Here is a 21,648-nt window from a genome sequence, read left to right on the forward strand (position 1 = left end):
TTAGGGAAGTTACCACTGTATTTCATTTCTTTCCACATTTTCGTTCTATTTATTTGTAAAAGAAACAAGCTCACCGTTGTGGCAAGGTGAGATTCTTATGTACATGCTGTAGTTATACTTTGCTTTTTACTGTGTCAAGTCTGTGAAATTTTTGGAACAAAAGAAGAAAAAAATTGAAGGTATTCTTGTTTTCTTTGAAATTGGGTAGATATCGAGTACTAGTTGACATACTGTTTTGACTGATGATATACTTGCAAGATTATGTGCATGCAAAATTACTAGTAGACCTCTGTATCCCCATGTCAAAGTGGCCATGTTTTCATTTGTATAATGCATACAAACAAGAATAAAAAGTCAGTCAAGTTCTTAAGAAAATGAAGACTGCGCTTGTTTTTTGTTGTGGTATTACGTGTATTACAAGTAAAAGAGTTCCCTTTTTTTATAAACCTCGTCTGTTTCATATCTCTCCCCTTCAAATCCCCCCTCCCCCTCTCTTTCTCTCCCTCTCCCTCACCCCAAACTCTCATACTTTGCCAATAGAAAAATTACATGCTTTGGTGAATCGTCAATATTATTTAATGAACGTAATTTGATCATACAATACATTCATGAGTTGGGAGTCTGGGACTACTTAGATAACTTAAGATTCTTTCATTCTCTTGGCTTACTTAAAGATAAACTTGAGTTCTGCTAAAAAAAGAAAATTAATTCTCACAATATTCAAGATTACAAATAAATGTCATTTGCCAAACCATTTGTGTAGTACCATATACATATACATCTTTCTGTGTACAGTGCTTGTTACTTTACCAAGACTGGGCCAAATTTATTATGATTTTGATGACTCCAGAACCTTGCAGTACACACCAATACTTACATGCTACATGATCAACTTTTTCTGATCCATTCCAAATCTTTTCTTTCACAATGCAATCGCATTACCAGAACTCAACTTTATCTTTAATTAAAAAGAAAACTTGACAAAACAAAGTCTAAGAATTGTGTGTTTTCTATTTATATAAAAATTTAATCATTGAAAACCGTAAGTACAGAGAGTGAAACATGCATTTCTAAAATAGATTCAATCATAATGGAACAGATCAAACATGTGTAACTTGACAAACTGATGAATAATCTGCTCTCCTTGGCTTTGTAAGAAGGAATTTCCACAAATTTGCATGGCAACACTGCACTCACGACGACTTGGATTTCTCCTCTTCTTTCCATGATTAGAAATGTTGACCTTTTCACTGTTTTTGCTCATAAAACATGATCATAGAGTACTGTGATCTAGCAGGCTTTCCTTATATTCCATAAGAGTAACGTGCTGCTTGATAACTTATTATAAACACTCGCTTTGTGCACAAAATGAAAGCAAGCAGTACAACAAGAATCAACAGTTCTTCAGGAGAATATTAATGATGGAACATCCAGTTAATCCCCTGCTTCCTTGGTTTGCTATATCAGCGTCTTTCAACCGGGTTGCAGGGGCACCTTGGGGTATATATTTTATATATCTAGTACATTGACCACAAAATAATATTTTTAACATATTGAAGATAACATTTTGGGGTTCGTGGTTGGTTGAAAAACGCTGGGCCATAGAGTCTCTTTACTTCCATTGAGTTCATGTTCTCATTAAGGCACGAGTAACTTCACGTGTCTGTATTCTGGTTGCCCAGCATGTCAAGGTCCTGTTGAAATGTCTTACACTTGGATTTTAAGATATTGATAGCCTCCGAGACTAGGACTTCTGGACGAAGAGCTCCAGTCGACTCCACAGAGACTGAAAAATAACATTGGAAAGAACATGATTGAGAATGGTTGCCTCTTCTAACCAACCTTAAAAAACTGCTTCATTCAAATCAAGATTGCAAAGATGAACAACAAATACAAAATCTTTCTTACCCTATAAAAATATACATGTAAAACAAAATGAAAGGCCATGACACAATCTAAATACTAGAATACAGATGTGAGGGTACAAAAAGTAAGGTTGAACGGTTCAATTTTGCTACATCGTGGTAAGAGGACCTCAAGATGTTGACCACTTAAGGTACATATAACATAGAATTTATATCTTGAGGTATATGCATGAACTTGTAGGAGACATATTAGAATCACACATATGAAATGATAACAAAATTACACAAAAATTACATTTTATCAATACTTAAATAACCACTTCTTCATTTCTAACTTGTTCATATTTGATTTTTTTTTCTTTGACCCTTTTATGCAGAGCTGCCAACCGTGTGCGACCAAAAAAAGGAATCATGATGGCAAAAAAAAGGAATTTCAAGCATAAAAAAGGGATTCATGAAAACGAAACTTACAACCACGCGCGACACACTTCCAATGCAGAAATGTTCATTCATCATGCTGTTTTTTCCATACAAGCAGGTAATTTTTTTGGTGGTTATTTTGGTATTATCGGCATTTCATTTTTGTTGAGAATATTTTTCTCTTCAAGTATGTTTTAAAATTAGTTTTCTATTGAATTTGTGATCAAATCACCATTTTAGGGCAGTTGTTTGACGTGCGGTATGTAAAAAAATATATATATATATATATATACTTCTTTATAAAAAAAAATTTTTTTTAAATTTTTTAAAAAATTAAAAATTAAAAAAATTTAAAACCGTATTATATGAAGAAAAAACGTAATACCGTAATTGGGGGGAAAAAACGGAGTAATTCCGGCAAAAATGGAATGGTTGGCAGCTCTGTTTCATGGTATATGAAAACAAAATTGACAAATTTCCATATGACAAAATACAAATGTTCATGGGGTGAAATTGTGTCACATCATTGAGATAGACATGTCACATTGGATATCCACAGTGAATAGAATTCATTCTTTTCTCTAGCACTCTTCATACGACACAACAGACATAGACAAGACTGTGTGGGGTTTTCATAGAATGCACTTTAAATAAATGAGAAATGGGTACATCTCTTCTTCTTTACCCTTTATTATCATAATACATTACTCTGCTCCTAATATCATTATTTGTTTACCTTAGTAGTAATAGCTGTCTACAAATGTTGATCTCTAATTTTACTGTTTGATCTTATTAGAGGATTTTTCCTGAGCCAAAAGCTAAGGGGTATGAAATTCATGGGATACTTACAGATAAAATGATCTCGTATTCTGTTCAACTTCACACAATCTTTGAGGTCCTAAATTCAGGGGATAAAATACAAAGCATTGATGACAAAAAATGAAAAAGTAAGAATAATTTTCTTAAACAATGAAAAGCTTGAAAGTTTAAATATGCATGTTCAAACTCTTAAAACATTTTTAACATGATTTCTGAATGTCATGCAGTAAATGTTCAGACAAAATAACACATTTAATAAAGTTAAGAGTGAAACTCCTCAAGCTTTTTAACCAATACATGATTTTAGGATAACTAAAATATATGAATTTGAGAAGAGGGAGGGGGGTTACAGCTAGTCATGTCTGCAAAAGAGAACAAGTGGGCCATAAACATGAAACACAAAAACTTAAGACAAGAAAAGGTTCAATCAAATCTGCAACAAAGGAACAATATTCAGATATCACACATCAGTAATGAAGTATATTTTGCAAAATTTGCAATGTTCATGGGGTGAAATTGTGCCACATCATTTAGATAAACATGTCACATTGGATATCCACAGTGAATGGAATTCATTCTTTTCTCTAGCATTCATCATACGACACAGCAGACATAAGAAAGACTGTGTGGGGTTTTCATAGAATGCACTTAATGCTGGGCTTCGTAACTATTTGCTTTGTTATCTCACACTACCCTTCCTAAATGGCAATATTCTGTTTTCTATTTCAAAAATGAACTCCAGTTACTAACTTGAAATTTCTTCTTCTGAAAAGTTTATTCATCATCATTATACAGAGACAACTGTTTATATTAGGAAATGTGCTAATCACAGGCATTATCAATATGACAAATTCTAACCTATAACCTCTTATTGGATGACTTGCTCTTCTCACAGTGACATTTTCACCATCAAGAGTGATGAGGGTGATGTCAAACATATAGGAATCATTGTCAACATGGGTTAGTTCTGTGGTAAATCACTCACTGAAAGGGTATACACTTTGATGTACGTGAGGGAAGACTATACTTACATCATGCGAGAAGACTTCTCTGCCGCATGTATCTCTCCTAGGACAAGCTACCACCGCTACGGGTACACCTGGTATGAAGACAGAATAACAAACTTAATGTATTACCCTTTAATTGGGAATTTGTTAAATAATTTTTGCACTCATGGAATTTCTTGCTTAAAATCAACCTCAAATACTATTTAACATAACACTATGAGCTGCAGTGTAATTTTTGCCCATGGCTTTCAAAGCTTCAATTACTTTTGCATTTACATTCAATTTTGTAGTTCATAAAAAAACATTGAATTTTAAAGAGAAGGTTGAGTTCTGGGAAGAGGTGAAAAATAATTTGTGAGCATTACTCATTCTTATTATGCAAGTGTGGAAGAACATCAGTTAAGACATGTTCCCTGAAAAGCATGGCTCTTCAATTGCCTTCATATTCTAAATACCGTATTTTCCGGCGTAAAGGCCGCAGTATTTTCGGGTGAGAAAAAATCAAAAAGTCGGGGTGCGGTGTATACGCAACAACAACAAAATTCAGCGGTCAAAACATCACATCCATTTGCACGTATGGGACTATAGGAACGGTAGCATGACTAGACAACGGTACAGGACAATTCTAGAATAACTCCACACAACTTACCGACAAGTTTATGTTGCATAGTTGACATGAAGACGAAAAAACTTATTTTTCTAATAAAATCTGCCGATAGATCTAGATCTAAGTCCATACCATTGCATCGCCAAAAAGTAAACAAAGGGACAGGCCGTTACTTACGGAGCTAGCTGCCGCGCAACGCAACTGCGCAGGTCGAAAAATGCTATTTCGGATTACACCGCACATCGAGGAAGGGGTATTGTAGGATACCAAATCTGCGTACAATACAGTACTAGCTTAAAAGTCGATGATGATCTGCTAAATTATGATCATTTTTGAGGTTAACTTCTTGTTGATTTATAAGAATATCGATGAATTTGGTATAGTTTGTAAAAAAAAAAAGAGTGTTCTACAAGAAAATTACGATCATTTTGTTTGGTCCATTTTTTTTTCTCTTTTTTTTTTTTTTTTTTTTTTTTGTTGTAGTTTTTTTTTTCCTCTACGAAATGTCAAAGTTGGGGGTGCGGCCTATACGGCGGTGCGGCCTTTACGCCGGCAAATACGGTATGCATGTAACATCGTAAAAATCGGGGGGCCGGCTTTTTACGCCACGTGTTCGTGTAGTCCCATATACATCTTTCTGTGCAAGTGTTTGTAAATTTACCAAGACTTGGCCAAATTTCATATCATTTTGATGATTCCAGAACCTTGCAATACACACAAATTCTTATATGCTCGATGATCAACCTTTTCTGGTCAGTTCCACACCGTTTCTTTTACAATGCAATCGCATGACCAGAACTCAACTTCATCTTTAAACATAGTTTTCATTTACAATATCAATAATTAAAATGTGCAGTAGCATTTCTTCATCTCTTCATAGAATCAACATCTAACATACAAAGTACATCAGCATTAGAAAGTAAAATATATCAGCATCACTGACGTCATTACTGTTTAAATCATCTTACTTATTTTCTTACCATTTCTTTTTTCAACATCAATCACTCCAGAAGAAAAACACTGTTGAAGTTTCTTAGCTCTTTCTCCTGTGATATCCTCATTCAAAATGATCTCTGGCATAAGACGGTATGAGGCAGTAGCTATAACGACAGGTGCAAGGGAAGAACAATGGGGTTAGCTCCTGTTTAAGGTGTAATTTTTAAATACTCCTATGCATGATTTTTTTTTTGGGGGGGGGAAGTGTTTCTGAAGGTCAGAGCAACAAATTATAATAACTTCTTTTCTTTTCAAATCAATTAATAAACAAATGATTATAAATTATCCTTGCATCTGTGAATCAGGAGATATGAAATTATTTTACGCACAGCCTTTCCTTTCATTGTAGGTCTACACATGAAATTTATTTGAGGAAAAAAATAATTACACACAAGAATAAAATACAGGGTTACAGGGGTGCACTCTATGTTGATAAAGTAGATTTTGTAAAATTTCATGCTCCAAAGACAATCGCTCTGGAGTCAAATTCCTACACCAAAATCCTAACGCCTAACTGAACTTTGTAGTTTCATGAAATAAAGCCTGGAGTAAATGTTGTAGAGAAATTATCGGTCAACTGTCTAGCATACTCAGAGTATCAGTTACAAAACTGGTAATAATTGTAATATCAGTCATCCACAAAATTCTAATATCATTTTTCCACAAAAAATGAGTGATATGATCTGCAATAAATGGTCTTTATTCTAAAGGAGTAAACAAGTTGAGTTGAGAGCTTACCAACTGGAGAGAACTTGGCATGGTCTTTACCAATGCCTTTCACACAATGCATCTTAAGGTCAATCTCCTGGCCCGGTCTTAGCTTGGCTATCAGGATGTCCTTGTTGACAGGTGCAAAAGCTTTAGGTCCATACTGAAAAAAGAAGAACAAAGAAGGATATCAAAGTATATATTTGAACTGCTAAAATCATTGTTTTTTTCTCAATTTAAAAATCATCCCTAAGAGAAACTAACCCCACTTTATGATCATAGAACAAGTTTAATTTCCTTTCAACATGTCTTTGTGCTTTTATCCTAAGGTCTAATTCTATAAGCAATAAGTCCATTAACTTTCAAATATCTTTTAAAAGATGACTTGTGAATGGATAGAATTTTTAGAAGCTGGATAGCCCTTTAACCAATGTCCCATTTATTGGCGTACTAAAATGAAAGACTAGCAACAAACATGTACACACCATGATAGTCAGATATCATTAAACAAAATTGTGTGTATTCTTATTTAAATGAAACTGGCAGTGTTCATGGGGTGAAATTGTGTCACATCATTGAGATAGACATGTCACATTGGATATCCACAGTGAATGGAATGCATTCTTTTCTCTAGCATTCATCATACGACACAACAGACATAAGAAAGACTGTGTGGGGTTTTCATAGAATGCAACAACAACAAAAAATTAATTAATTAGGTTCACATTGGTCTGAGTTTAACAAGGAATACATGAAATCAAAGCTTACCGTCTCCTCTTGGTTTTCTAAAGGAATCCACTTGAAATGTTCAGTTGTTACTGTAAAACACACAAAAAAAGTTTTAAAGATTTAACTACTATCACTAAAACTGTCGTTTATGTATTAACTGTTTTCTTGATTTTGTCTTTGCCAAATAAATAATATTAATTTCATCAGGATGATGCCTCATGCTGTCTACAATGCCGCAATTAAATTGAAATCATTAAAGGAACAATATTCAGATATCGCACATCAGTAATGAAGTATATTTTGCAAAATGTGCAATGTTCATGGGGTAAAATTGTGTCACATCATTTAGATAAACATGTCACATTGGATATCCACAGTGAATGGAATTCATTCTTTTCTCTAGCATTCATCATACGACACAACAGACATAAGAAATACTGTGTGGGGTTTTCAAAGAATGCACTTAAAGAGAAGGTTAAGTTCTGGGAAGAGGTGAAAAATAATTTGTGAGCGTTATCATTGTATTATGCAAGTGTGGAAGAACATCAGATAAACTAGATGGAATTCGACTGCGCGCAGTCGAAAATGATGCCTCCGTCATAGAGCAATTTTACAAACCAAAACAGAAGAAATTTTTCGGATTCAAGTTCAATTGTAATCCATTGACAGGTTCTCAGAATATCGTGATTACAAGCAATTTCTCATATACATATATATGACCCTTTGATCTTTGACCTCATGACCCTAAAATCTACTCAGTTCATTGGCTCTGCAAGATGTCCTGAGTGAAATAGTAATCCATCTGTCAGTTCTAATGAGAATGCGTTCACAAGCTATTTTTGCATACATAATGAGCCCATGATCTTTGACCTTTGACCTTATGAACCAAGAATCTACTCAGTTCATTGGCTCTGCAAGTAACATACATGACCTAATTTTGGCAGGAATCCATCAATCGGTTCTTCAGATAACGCGATCACAAGCTGTTATTGCATACATAATGTGTGCTGTGGCCTTTGACCTTTGACCTCATGACCACTAAATCTAATCAGTTCATCGGCTCTGCAAGATACATACATGACCTAAGTTTGGCAGCAATCCATCAATCGGTTCTTGAGATAACGCGATCACAAGCTGTTTATGCATACATAATGAGCCCTGTGACCTTTGACCTTTAACCTCATGACCCCAAAATCTAATCAGTTCATTGGCTCTGCAAGATACATACATGACCAAAGTTTGGCAGGAATCCATCAATCGGTTCTTCAGATAACGCGATCACAAGCTGTTATTGCATACATAATGTGTGCTGTGGCCTTTGACCTTTGACCTCATGACCACTAAATCTAATCAGTTCATCGGCTCTGCAAGTAACATACATGACCTAAGTTTGGCAGCAATCCATCAATCGGTTCTTGAGATAACGCGATCACAAGCTGTTTATGCATACATAATGAGCCCTGTGACCTTTGACCTTTAACCTCATGACCCTAAAATCTAATCAGTTCATTGGCTCTGCAAGATACATACATGACCAAAGTTTGGCAGGAATCCATCAATCGGTTCTTCAGATAACGCGATCACGAGCTGTTTTTGCATACCTAATGAGCCCTGTGACCTTTGACCTTTGACCTCGTGACCCCAAAATCTAATCAGTTCATCGGCTCTGCAAGATACATACATGACCAAAGCTTGGCAGGAATCCATCGATCGGTTCTTCAGATAACGCGATCACAAGAACGGGACGTACGTACGTACAGACGTACCTACAGACGTACGTACGTGGACGGACAACCCGAAAACATAATGCCTCCGGCTACTTCGTAACAGAGGCATAAAAATGTTCCCTGAAAAGCATGGCTCTTCAAATGTCTCCAAATATTCTTAATATGGCATGTAACATCATAAAAATTGGGACAGATTTTTATGCCACACGTTCATGTAGTCCCATATACATCTTTCTGTGTACAGTGCTTGTAACTTTACCAAGACTGGGCCAAAATCTTTATCATTTTGATGATTCAAGAACCTTGCAGTACACACCAATACTTATAGGCTAGATGATCAACCTTTTCTGAATAATTCGTTTCTTTCCCAATGCGATCACATGACCAGAACTCAACTTTATCTTTAATAGCGACAGTCACTCTGAATGTAATTCAGCTCCCTATTCTTAATAATTGGTGAAAGCCAACTACAGTCATACCAGTCAATTAATGCCACCTGAGAAAAACAGGAAAACTGGCCACTGTAGACAGGCGGTCTTTCTATACAGGTTCTATAACACTCTTCTTCGAGGGAGAAAATAAAGGTGACCACTTTAGACAAGTGGCCTTTGTAGAGAGGTGGCCACTATTAAACACAGGTTTGACCGTATCACCCCAATATTTCCAAATCGATACAATATCATATAACATGAAAGCTTGGCATCTAGGTATACAATATCATCATTCGCAGATTGTTGTCATCATCAAGATTGTCAATCAATATTGTTATCAACATCCTTATTACTGTAAATCTGCACAATAAATCTGATCCTAATCCTGATCTGAGGATGAGATTAGCTCACCTTTGGCATTCTTATAGAGTTCATCAGGGTCGGTGGCATCTTTAGAAGCATTTGGGTTCTTGGTACATTTCACTTTCAGTTGGAATTCAATCGTGTCTTCTCCAGTTCCCGTTTCATCACCTGTATTGACTAAAAAGAATATTCCATATGCAGTATTAGGACCACCCTGATTGACAGAGGTAAGTCAAATTTGGGCTAGCAGAACATTGGTTAGTACCCTGGTCCCAACTATCAGATTTTTCAAAACCTTTGAACCAGTGTAAAATTACTTCTTCATAGATGCTCTATTTGGACTACCTGTAGTAAAGTGTGAATGTGTATCCACTAAATTGTATTTATATGGAATCAAAACACCTTCAAAAATCTTGAGTACTTTGACCTGTAATAACAAAATATGTTTGAATTCCTTTTTTTTTAAGTGTGAGCATGTTAACAAGTTGTGACTAGTTTTCTTTGTTTAAAACTTTAAATCAATGCACTTTTAAGTTTACGCTGCATCTGGCAATAAACTTACCTTCCTCTCTGTACTCAAAGATTCTCGGATCAGCTTTGATAGGAATAAGTCCTAATCTGTGAGCTAGAATTTCATCTTGTATGATGGATGTATTATTAAAGATGGAGACCTTCTCAATTGCCATTGTTGGTACCTAAAATAAAGACAATATGAACATTTGGGGTAGTAAAGTTAAAACTGTTACAGAGATGTGAATGACATAAAATTCCCTCATAGAGAGGTTTTGATGTTTAAGTTAGTAAGCACTTCTTTTTCTCACTGGAAAGTGATCATTTGTGGAGACAAATCAAATATATATATATATATATATATATATATATATATATATATATAATATTTTGAGCACTCAAGATCGATGCAGACTACATTATACATTACAGTACACAATCATCATTTATATTATTTCTTTCTTTATTTTTCTTACTTTTTATCTAATCCTTTCCTTGTTCTTTTCTTTACTTTTTTTTCTTCTTCATATATTGTATTCATAAATCACTTCAAGTTACATCTTTCTTTCTGGAATATATCATTCCAAAGCAATCTTATCTATCATAATTAAGTGATCAAAGTATCAAATTACAATTAATAAGGTGATTTGTCATACCTCTGCAAGCAAAATCCTCCTGAATGCATTAGCTACTGCTGGATCCACTCCTACCATGTCAAATTCAAGCTCCGAATGAGTCAGACTAATCACATCGATTCGAAAGTTCTGCAAGCGAATAAAAATATCAAAAACAAATACAAATTACCAGTTTAATATGAAAGCAAGTGCTATATAATGGACATACTGGCTGGGTCATCGCACAACAGAGAGGGAGGGAGAGAAACTATTATTAGATTTAAGTTTTTTTCCTTCTCACTAGGTACTTCTCACTGTTACCCCAAGTTAGTCAGAAATGTAATTGATTTCAGGCACTGTCAGTGTAGTATATCCTGCTAAAGAAGTAAAATCATGTTGCATTTTGATATTGAAATTAATAGTCAAACCTGTTGTAGTGAGAAGCGACCACGTGTCTAGAAAGACCACAATTTGTTTGTTTCCCTTGAACTGTGTTTCAGATTAGAATGTGCATCATACAAACTTGCACAGACCACTTTTGCTGTCTCCCTCTAGTGGTCTTTATACAGGTTTCACTATATTAATCCTAAAGTAGAGCAAGATCATTAATATTCATTCATAACAATGTGCCATTAAAGTGTGCATCTCCTTGGTTTAAGTTAGATCAAACTTACCTTAGTAAATTTGTCCATGCTCCAAGAATCATCACTTCCAACATAGTTTCCAGGAAAACTTGAACTGTGAACCTTTGTTTGAGAAATAAGAAACAAATGTAGAGGTGGTATGAATTTGTGGTACAGTGAACACCGCCTTAAACTGGTACTTGTGGACTACGTAGAAGTGGCGGTACCTGTTATCATTTGGACTGTTACCCACTCCATCCGTCTGAATAGATCGTCGAACGATGTGGCACTTGATGATGGAGAGGAGTGTCTTCTCCGTCCTGTCATCGACCGGATACAGGACGAGCTTGTTCATAGCCCGTTCCACAAGCCTGACGATCCACACTTTCACATCCTTCAACCCGTCCCCACAATGGTATTGCAGCGTCGCCCAAAGAGGGAGGGACTCGTCTACCTCGACTTCCCCTTTAAGTTGGACTGGGTTTTCTACGTTGTATTAGGTGTCGACGAACTTCTTGAAGAGATCGCAAGTGTAATTTACCCAATCTACAGATGTCTTCTTGTAGTCTATTCCTGCCTGGATGAAGCAAACTGCCCAGGAGAAAGTCCATACAAATTTTGAGGTCTTGTTGTACAACTAAGTGGCTGCGATCAAAGTAGGACTAGGAGTAGGAGTATCACGTGATGCTATACTCCTTCTCATGGTGCTCCTTCCGACGACATCGTCATGATGCTTCTTCTTCCTCGATGTCCTGATGTCCACTAATTACACTCCGTCCCTCACTCTTCGCAGATCATCATAGCTGCAAGAAGCCGTTGATCTTCAATCCATTCGAGGATGAACTACGGATCCGACAGGGAGAGGAAGTAAATTGGAGTGGAAGTCAATTCTTCCAACCAATTTTGAATTTTCCCCAACCGTTTTTCTGTGAAAATAAGAGTTTTTAAAGCCCCACTGCACTGCATACAAAGTTACTGTTAATATATTATAGTTACTGCGCCCTCTATATAAATAGCAAACCATGCCTAAGCAGTGACCGTTGGCAAGAAACAAGGCGTTGGTCTTCTCTTTCATCATCCATCGATTCCATGGACCTGTTTTGGGGTTCTCTTTTTCTTAGTTTTTTATCTTACATTATTAATTGAGGGCTTAGATCTAGATCTAGATCTAGACCTAGGTCTAGATCTAACTGTTAGACCTCTAGATCTAACTGTTAGACCTCTAGATCTAACTGTTAGACCTATTTGATGAGATAACCGGCGTTATAAAATGGCTCTAGTATTTTAAGCATCGTGATTGGTCAATACGCGTCACATGACATTGAAAAAATTTTGATGCAAGCACGATTTTGCAGAAATGAGTGCAGAAAAAGCGCAGTAAAAAGTTATATTGCACGGTGCGTACGCGTGACCATGGAGATCCAGTGCGCGCGCGTACGTGTAGTACGCGCTCCCTCGAGTTGCATTGCAATTATTGTAGGCTACGCGTAGCTAATATTGTAGCTCCAGCGTACGCGTACTTAACTATGCGCGCTAAAGCGGGAGATTTGAAAACAAATTTTCCATAAATTTGAAAGCGTACGTACCCTTGTTTGTTGTAGGCCTAGCTGAAATCGCGAAAATGGCGACTACCGCCGGTAATAAGTCGTTTCATGTCCCCACGGACGAAGAACTCGCTGACCTGGTGGGCCAGATGGATAGTGGCAACACAAAGAAGAGTTTGAAATTCGCTAGAGACAAATTACTAGGATTTGCAGCCTATTCGAACACGAATTTAGAGACCGGACTGGACGTTCCGTCTGATCTTGATTCCTTTCTGACCAAGTTTTACGCCGGGGTTCGAAAAGAGGATGGGACAAGTTACAAAAAAAGAACTATGCAGGCTCTTAGATACGGAGTTCAACGACATTATATGGACGAATCCGACTGGGATATTACAGACAAAGTGAAATTTCCTCAATCAAATCGCATGTTTAAGGCCGTAATGGTGAGTTTGAAGAAGCAAGGAAAAGGTTTCGTCGAGCATAAACCCGTGATCACCTCAACGGACATGCAAACAATGCAGAACTCTGAGGAACTTGACATGACAACACCGAAAGGGTTGCAAAATAAGGTTTTCGTCGATATCATGACTTTTTTTTGTAACCGTGGTAGGGAGAACATTCGTGAGATGAAGCCAGGTGATTTCACGATTGAGACAGACGTCGACAGTGGCCTTTCTTACATGAAGAAGAAAGACTGTCTCACCAAGAACAACAGAGAAGGGCAGGATGAAGTGTCAAACAGTGGCCGGATGTATGAGATTCCGAATAGTAATTCATGTCCCTTGAGAGCATTCCAGACTTACGTCAGTAGACTGAACGCAAAGTGCATCTGGCTCTGGCAAAGGCCCAAACAAGCAGCTCCTAAGGATGGATCTTGTTGGTACTGCGATAGCCCACTTGGAGTAAACACCATCGGAAACAAGCTCAAGTCAATATCTCGTAATGCTGGGTGTAGCCAAGTTTACACAAACCATTCCCTGCGTGCGACTACAATCAATACTCTCGACACTGCTGGTGTCCAAGGTAGGGACATTATGTCCATAAGTGGACACAAGAGTGAGACCAGTCTCCGCCATTATAGCAGGACAAGCGACAGTAGAAAGAGACAGATGAGCGGCATGCTTGCAAATCATCTGTACTCTGTCTCTGGACCTGAGGCTGAGTCTAACACTTCTTCTTCTTCATCTTCTTCTACTGCCTATGCTACTTCTTCAACTTCTATTGCTCCTTCAGCTTCTTCTACTACTACCAGTACTAGTATCATCAGTTCTTCATTCAGCTCTAGCCAAGAAACCGTGGCATACGGCGGCGATAACTCTAGGCCTACATCTGTCGAATTCAGTTCTTCCCAATCCCAGATTCAGCAGCATAGCATCCAGAAGGTGTTCCATTTCCACGGATGTAATGTGAATATTTATAATAACTGATTGTCTAACTCCACTGTACATATTCTATCTGTGATCTACGTTCAAACTGTAAATGCGTTGTTTTGCCTGTTTTGACTTTTGGCCTGTTTTGACTTTTGGATTTTATAATGATCGCAGCCAGGAATTTCAGGGCATGCCAATTTCAGCTGTTTCACTGTCTGATTCAACAAGTTCTAACTTTAGACTATGGATTTTATTACTCAAGGCAAGTGGAAATCCCGTGAACGTTTTGGTAAGTAGATCTTTAGTATACTGTATAGCAAGCCTGCAAGGTCTTAGAATCTAACTCTTAATCTTATCTTATTTGTGTCGAGCCTATTTTATAAAACAAATAACGCACTTGACCCTGTTGTGCAAAACGTAAATGCAGTAAATGCTCGGTTTCTTCAGATGGTTCGCACTGTCAACTCGCCGCAAGCGGCTCGTTGCACAGAGCGGCACCAATCTAAAGAAACCTCGCGCGTACTGCATTCACCGCTATTGCACTCTGGGCCGTGCGTTATTTGTATACTAGTGTAGTTCCGTATCCATTTTTTTAGCAGTTTCATATCCATTCTTAGCAAAGGAATTTTAGCCCAATTTTTTACTAATTTTAATCATAATCATATATTGCATTTTCCACCTGAATTTGGATCACATCCGACATCGGGAAGCCTCCGTTTAGGGCTTCGATGTCGGCGTCGTCGATCAGTACCGTCTCCGCGCTATAGCTTTGCAACTCAAACTGAAGCTATCAGTCTAAAATTATGCAAGCTTCTCGTATAGTTTATGGTATCGTGCATGTGCATAATACCATAAAGCATACGCAATGTTTGCATAATTTTAGACTGATAGCTTCAGTTTGAGGTGCAGAGCTATAGCGCGAAGACGGTACTGAGCGACGACTTCGACATCGAAGCCCTAAACGGAGGCTTTCCGATGTCGGATGTGATCCAAATTCAGGTGGAAAATGCAATATATGATCATGATTAAAATTAGTAAAAAATTGGGCTAAAATTCCTTTGCTAAGAATCAATATTAAACTGGTAAAAAAAATGGTAAAAAAAATGGATACGGTACTAAAGTTAGGGCCTAGGCCTACACTAGCGCCAGATAACCACCTGTCTAAATTCTAAATCCCTTAGACAATGCAATCATTCATTATTTCAACGTACACATTAACTGAGTCTAAGTCTGATTTATACTTTAAGTCTATAGTCTACCATAATTCAATATCTCATAAATTCATATCCTTACATTGTCAACTCCATGTTCAAGCAGTCGCACACGTGTTTTCATATCTTCAACATGCGCCATGGCTCCTCCGCAGATTTAACTGGCCACTGTATGTACCCGGTAGGCATTAGCACTGCACTTGCACTGTATATGTACTGCACGACACTCCGCCACATGCATACATGATAACTACTAGCTGAACATCCTCGAGGCTGTGCCGCAGCGTCTGCAATGCGCTAACTAGGCCAGTAGCGGCCATCGAAAGGTAGCGGGCCCGTTATGGCTGCACTCTTACATAGTACAGTGCAAATTGAGGGCGAATGCGCGAAAACTAGTGCATATCGATCGCACTTTAAGTTAATTGGAAGAGTCCATTTTATCATAGAGGTTAATCAGCTCCCATCTCAATATGATGCGGTTTTTAGAACATCTATCTGAAAAATAATCACAAAAGAAAACATATGAATCATTACAATTTATATTTAAAAGTCTCCATATGGGTATTGTATTGATATTATGCGTACCATAAAGGATCTATACTGATTTATACTTAGTAGTATTTATTTTGACCCCCAGCTGAATAATTGTATGTTGCTCATTCATTTCCGGACTAAATTTCGAAGACGCCCTCTGATCGACAGTGCTAAACAAAAATGGTAATTGTCGTCTTTTGTGATGATAAGTCGTATTGAAAACATATTTTTTTAAATTTGATATGATACTATTTTGTGATCCGATGTATTTGTACATTCAATATTAATTCAAAGATAAAATAATCGTAGATTCTATTTTCATATTTAGTAAGTGGTCCCATACGTTTATTATTGTGCTGTCATACAGGTACACTCGGGTTCACTTGAATATTTTCATCCAGACAGAAAAATCCGTCTGCTTGGAGTTGGAGGAGTTTTTGAACATATTCTATCTTTTGGGAGTTTTGATGTTCTCCTCCATGACACACAGAACCTTCTCGATGTCACTGCCGCCGTGGTACCCTCTGTTTGCCTTCACTAGACCTCTAGTCTATTTATTACAACGACAAAACATTTTTTTCCCCTTCATTTTACAAAAAAATGACAAGGTAGTTCTATACAAAAGATTCTGTAGAGAAGAGAAAGAGAAGAAATGAGTCCCATAATCTTGGACATGTAAATGTATGGACAGAGAGTTGCGGGATGTTGAATGTACTGACTGTATAATGTATCGTATCAAAATAAAAATTGAGAATGAGAAGAACTTTATGCCTACTTCCAAGGTATGAGAAATGATCCTGATGAAATGAAGCAATTTATGTGGACAACCTTTTTTTAACTTTCATGTTTGTTTGTTTTAATTCTTGTAATCTTTCTAAATCTAAGATCTATTTAAAACTAAAGTCTTAATCATGCATCGCACTGCAATTCTTATCTGAATTTGATGTACTGCGCAATCCTGTCAATCGAGAGAGGGCCACAGTGCTAAAAGTATTCTAGGACATGTTTGGATTTGAAAAGTGTCAGGGGAAAAAGCAAACTGGTTTTGTACCTCAAGACAATGCCGCAAAAATATCACACATACCACACAAAATAAACATCTCAAACTCTATTTACTCTTCAATAAAGGTTTTAACTTGCGTGAAGTTGATGACTTTCATGATTTGAATATTTTCTGACGAAAGAAAGGCAATATTATATACATTTTAAACGATCTTTACTCTAATGTTTTAGCACTACTGCAAGTGCTCAATGGTGCCTACTGCCTAATATTCACCATGACCACCAAAGTTGCAGGAAATATTATTTATCTGCTGTTTCAGTGTAACTTTTTTTTAAATTCTGTGATCATTTGTGTTCTAACACGACTGAAAATCACTTGTATTGTTTGTTACTATTGTCATCTAATACATTCCTTTTTTGTATTTCCTATTTCAGATTCGATTTATCTTAATTCAGAATCGTGCTGGCAAGACTAGGCTTGCTAAGTGGTACATGGCATTTGATGATGAAGAGAAACAGAAGTTGATTGAAGAAGTACATGCTTTGGTTACAGTTCGAGATGCTAAACACACAAACTTTGTAGAAGTGAGTCAAATTCTGGTTATACATGTACCTTAATATTTTATAGTAACTTACATAGATCCTGAGGAAACTATCAATTCTACTGTGAATTTGTGAAAGGGTAGTAAGAAATACATTAATGTGGACATAGACATCTTTAGTCACATGCATTACTCAGAGATGTTTAGTACATTCATAAAATGGATATTAGCACTGTAATTATTTACTGTGGTAATTTAATTTTTCTAATACCAATATATTTATCTTAATTTGAGCATTCATTAAGAAATGTATATAGAGATGTAAGTGATAATATAATTGTACTAACGCTTTACCAGGGCGTAACTATCACTATGTTTTTATTTAAAATGAAATTGTGTTTTAATCTAAAATGTATGTGTAGGTGGGTTTTTTGCCCCATGAAGAGTATCATACTTTTCTTTGATAAAAAAAGTATAATCTGCATGTTGCAGTAGTATACCGGTATGTGAACAGTCAGATATATACATTGGCAATGCTATTTTCAGGTCATTGCACAGTCTTGAGTGCATAACATGTTGGTAACTACACTACCATTAATAATGGCATAGCAGACAACTTTTAGTTAGATATTTCAGTGAATATAAACAATATGTTATGACACGTAATGTTATGATTATGATACCCTTCTACTATTATGCAATGAATACGTTCATTCCATTGATTACAGGCAACTTGCTACTGTAGTGTAGGTCCTTATTATCTGATACTAAGGCAATTTGGCTAACAAAAATTACAGTCATTACAATAGAATTAACTATTCTCTTCTTCCACAGTACCGCAACTTCAAGATTGTGTACAGAAGATATGCTGGTCTTTACTTCTGTATCTGTGTAGATGTAGGAGATAACAATTTAGCATACTTAGAAGCAATACATAACTTTGTGGAGGTAAGTATTTTTTTACTTGCAAATAATTGTACTTGTGGTTGGACAGGCAGTTATGGGTTGCCTTTATTTGTTGTACAAAGCTAGACAAGCGTATAAATACATTTTGGGAAGCAGTACCTTTTTAAAAATATTCAAACAAAGTGCTTTACCCATGCAAATGTTATTATAGTTTAAGACTTTAAGTAACCTATAAAAAGATCTTTCTGTTATGTAGGGATGTTCCTCTTTGCATTTTGAACATAACATTATTAGCTGGCTGATTGCTTTTTTACCAGATATAAGAGAAACTATGAAAGAATAATAAGCCCTTATTTTTTTATATTAGTTTATCACATTTTGTGTAATTCATGTTGCTTCATACTATTTTACTTGGTTTTGTATCTTTAATTCTTCTTTCTACATTTTTCATACTAGATTTGCTTAAAGTCTAAATCTTTAATAGAACTAGCTCCAACATCTCATATGTTTGTCAGTTCAGATATTCTCATGCAATCTTTGCCACTTCTTCTGTCTCCCAATTTTCAGGTGTTGAATGAGTATTTCCACAATGTTTGTGAGCTGGATTTAGTCTTCAATTTCTACAAGGTATACTCAGTTGTGGATGAGATGTTCTTAGCTGGAGAGATCAGAGAAACGAGTCAGACTAAGGTCCTTAAACAATTAATGGCACTTGGGCAGTTAGAGTAAACACAATTATTCCAAAATATTAGATTTTAGTTTTCCATTGTGAAATGCTTCAAAATGTCTCCTTTACCGCTCCCACTAGCCAGGTAAGCTATTCCTGATCAACCATGTAATGTTGGATAGTGCATAATGAAATTTGAGATTAACAGTGAGCTCTCTTAATTCTTTCACAAAAGCAGGCAAAGAAGTTTAAATTGAAATTTTACCAAGGACTTTCAATTTTCCAAAGTGGTTTCCATAATAAATTGTGCCGTCTATCCAAGTCAATGGCTATTATTTTTTTTGTAGAGGTAAACTTATCACATTGCTATTGTTAATATTCCAATTGCTTTGTTGGTAGTTGAGAATGCTTAAAACACAACTTTAGACTTAACTTCGATGTGTTTTTTTAGCTCATATGGTTGGTGGTGTAGGGAGACATTTTGAAAGTAGTTTGTATCATCCTTAATATGTATAAATTTATATCTGATATGAAACTTGTATAGTAAGTGTATTACTAAATGTTGCTGTAAATCCATGTGTACATATATTCTATGTGATCCATTGTGTTTTTGTCCTGTTCAGCAATGGACCAACTATACCAGCCATATTTGTTGTAAACTCTCTTATGTGAAATAAGTTACATGTTAACAACTCCACATACATTAATGAGGTTACAATGTGTTTTGTAACATTGCAATTTTCAGACACCGCTTTATCCCTATATTTTTTTTTAAAGATGGGGTTCCATTGTCAGTTTCTATCAGCAAAAATCTGTTTTCTAACATTGATAAAAATGAGTATATTGTAAAGTAGAACCTTTCGTTTCCAAGAATACTAGTAAACCTGAAAATTAAGTCACCTGCTCATGATCAATGATGCTAATTCAATGCTTCTGTATACATTAAAATTAGTTTTGACAGGAAACGGGTTAATAAAGTACATTGATCATATCAGGAATTAAATAAATGAAAATGCATGGTTTTTCCATCAGTAAAGCAATAAGAATCTGATTTTCAGTCAAGATGGCTGTAATTTGGTTAGGGTACATAATGTGTAAATGTAGTGAACTTCTCAGTATATGAATTACTTGAGAAATGTAGGTCTGCCCATTATATCTACCGGTACTCAGACGTTGTGTATCAAGTATCACCCTATATCTTCTATACATATTACTGCAGAGTCAGCAATCCTGAAATGTAATGAACTTTGTATTTTTTTTGTTTACTGATAATAAGGAATTATTTTCATGACACATAATGTTGTCAACTTGTCATGGATGAAGAGGTTGACAATGGTTGTGTAAAATATATTTGTAAAGCGCTTAAAGACATCGTCAATGTATTAAGCTCTATATAAACGCCGAATATATATTATTAACCAGTTAACTATTTCAACTCAAATTGCAAGGGCTTTAAACATGGCTGCCTTGAGCTGTGATATCATCTGTTTGGAGCCAGAAGGGCACTAACTCTGTGTTAAAGCAATCAAGTTAACACAATCAAGTTAACACACTCTCAACACACTATTTAATGTAGAATAATCAGCAGGAGTGTTACTGAATCATGTGCAAAGAAGTAATTATGTCATTTCAAACAGCTACCAGTATTTCATGTAATTTGAACAACATTAAATAGTCACGCAAGTCCAAACATTTCATGCATTGTATACTGTAAAAGGTGAATGTAAAATAACCTAATGTAAAATAATGCAATGCAATACGTTATCTGTTCTAACTCTCATTTTGACAAGATTAGAACACATGATTATGTTATATTGTATTTCAAAGGTACATGTAATGCGAGCTAGAAAGACCCTGTTGTTCTGCAGTATCCAGTTTATATTTTTAACATACATGTAATAGTATACAAATGTGTATTTGATTATTCATGTATACTGTAAATTAAATATTGTGATATCTTTTAAGCAGTGAAGGCATTAGTAATTGTGATTGTTCATTCTTATTGGCTACTCAATAAACTGCCTTGTGCTTTGTGAACATATTCTCTATTGCTTCTGTCAACATTGAATGGTGCTTAGGGTTCGGTAGCTGTAGTGATGCATATTGTATAATGATAGTGTGGATTTTCTTACTTCTTTCAACTCATTTGGTATCTCTTTATATCACTCATTAGTTAGATGAAACCCCCAAATCCAATGCAGGTCCTCTGATTGATGCTTGATGGTCAATTTGCATTTGAACTTTAAAGATATTTTATTGACTTCTTGTTTCGACTGTTTATCACCATCAAATTATAATTTAGTATATACTTTACTTACAAAATTTAACCGACTTCTCCATCTATGTATTCAGTGTTTCTATATCAGTGCAACTTTTCTTCCCCTTTAATTTATCTCTCTCTCCATATGTGTATATCTCTTTCTATCTCGTTCTCTTGCGTTTCCTTTGCTGTG

At 36.0% G+C, this 21,648-nt stretch overlaps 2 protein-coding genes across 2 annotated transcripts; one reads left to right on the top strand and one right to left on the bottom strand.

Moving 5' to 3' along the window:
* Positions 1–995: 995 nt before the first annotated feature.
* LOC115929536 (DNA-directed RNA polymerases I and III subunit RPAC1-like) lies at positions 996–15,978 on the bottom strand. The gene is made up of 11 exons (XM_030998702.1): positions 15,627–15,978; positions 11,471–11,542; positions 10,839–10,946; positions 10,235–10,367; positions 9,721–9,849; positions 7,191–7,240; positions 6,453–6,585; positions 5,699–5,818; positions 4,136–4,203; positions 3,135–3,183; positions 996–1,786 (listed from the first exon to the last, which is right to left on the bottom strand). The coding sequence occupies exons 1-11, from the start codon at positions 15,684–15,686 to the stop codon at positions 1,656–1,658; spliced, it is 1,053 nt and encodes a 350-aa protein (XP_030854562.1). The 5' UTR covers positions 15,687–15,978; the 3' UTR covers positions 996–1,655.
* Positions 15,979–16,150: 172 nt separating this feature from the next.
* On the top strand, positions 16,151–21,237 carry LOC115918094 (AP-2 complex subunit sigma). Its single transcript, XM_030998703.1, has 4 exons — positions 16,151–16,261; positions 17,516–17,665; positions 18,457–18,570; positions 19,096–21,237. Exons 1-4 carry the CDS (start codon positions 16,259–16,261, stop codon positions 19,255–19,257), a joined length of 429 nt encoding a protein of 142 aa, XP_030854563.1. The 5' UTR covers positions 16,151–16,258; the 3' UTR covers positions 19,258–21,237.
* The last annotated feature ends 411 nt before the right edge of the window (positions 21,238–21,648 follow it).

The sequence above is a fragment of the Strongylocentrotus purpuratus genome, unplaced genomic scaffold (genome assembly GCF_000002235.5).
Source record: "Strongylocentrotus purpuratus isolate Spur 01 unplaced genomic scaffold, Spur_5.0 spur5_scaffold_5, whole genome shotgun sequence".
Lineage (NCBI taxonomy): Eukaryota > Metazoa > Echinodermata > Echinoidea > Camarodonta > Strongylocentrotidae > Strongylocentrotus > Strongylocentrotus purpuratus.

Coding starts and splice junctions, on each gene's coding strand:
- LOC115918094 (XM_030998703.1), top strand. Junction 17,666..18,456: donor AACACACAAACTTTGTAGAA/GTGAGTCAAATT, acceptor CTTCTTCCACAG/TACCGCAACTTCAAGATTGT. Junction 18,571..19,095: donor CAATACATAACTTTGTGGAG/GTAAGTATTTTT, acceptor CCCAATTTTCAG/GTGTTGAATGAGTATTTCCA.
- LOC115929536 (XM_030998702.1), bottom strand. CDS start 15,686: ATGGCGCATGTTGAAGATATGAAAACACGTGTGCGACTGCTTGAACAT. Junction 11,543..15,626: donor TTGAACATGGAGTTGACAAT/GTAAGGATATGA, acceptor TCTCAAACAAAG/GTTCACAGTTCAAGTTTTCC. Junction 7,241..9,720: donor ACTCTATAAGAATGCCAAAG/GTGAGCTAATCT, acceptor TGTGTTTTACAG/TAACAACTGAACATTTCAAG.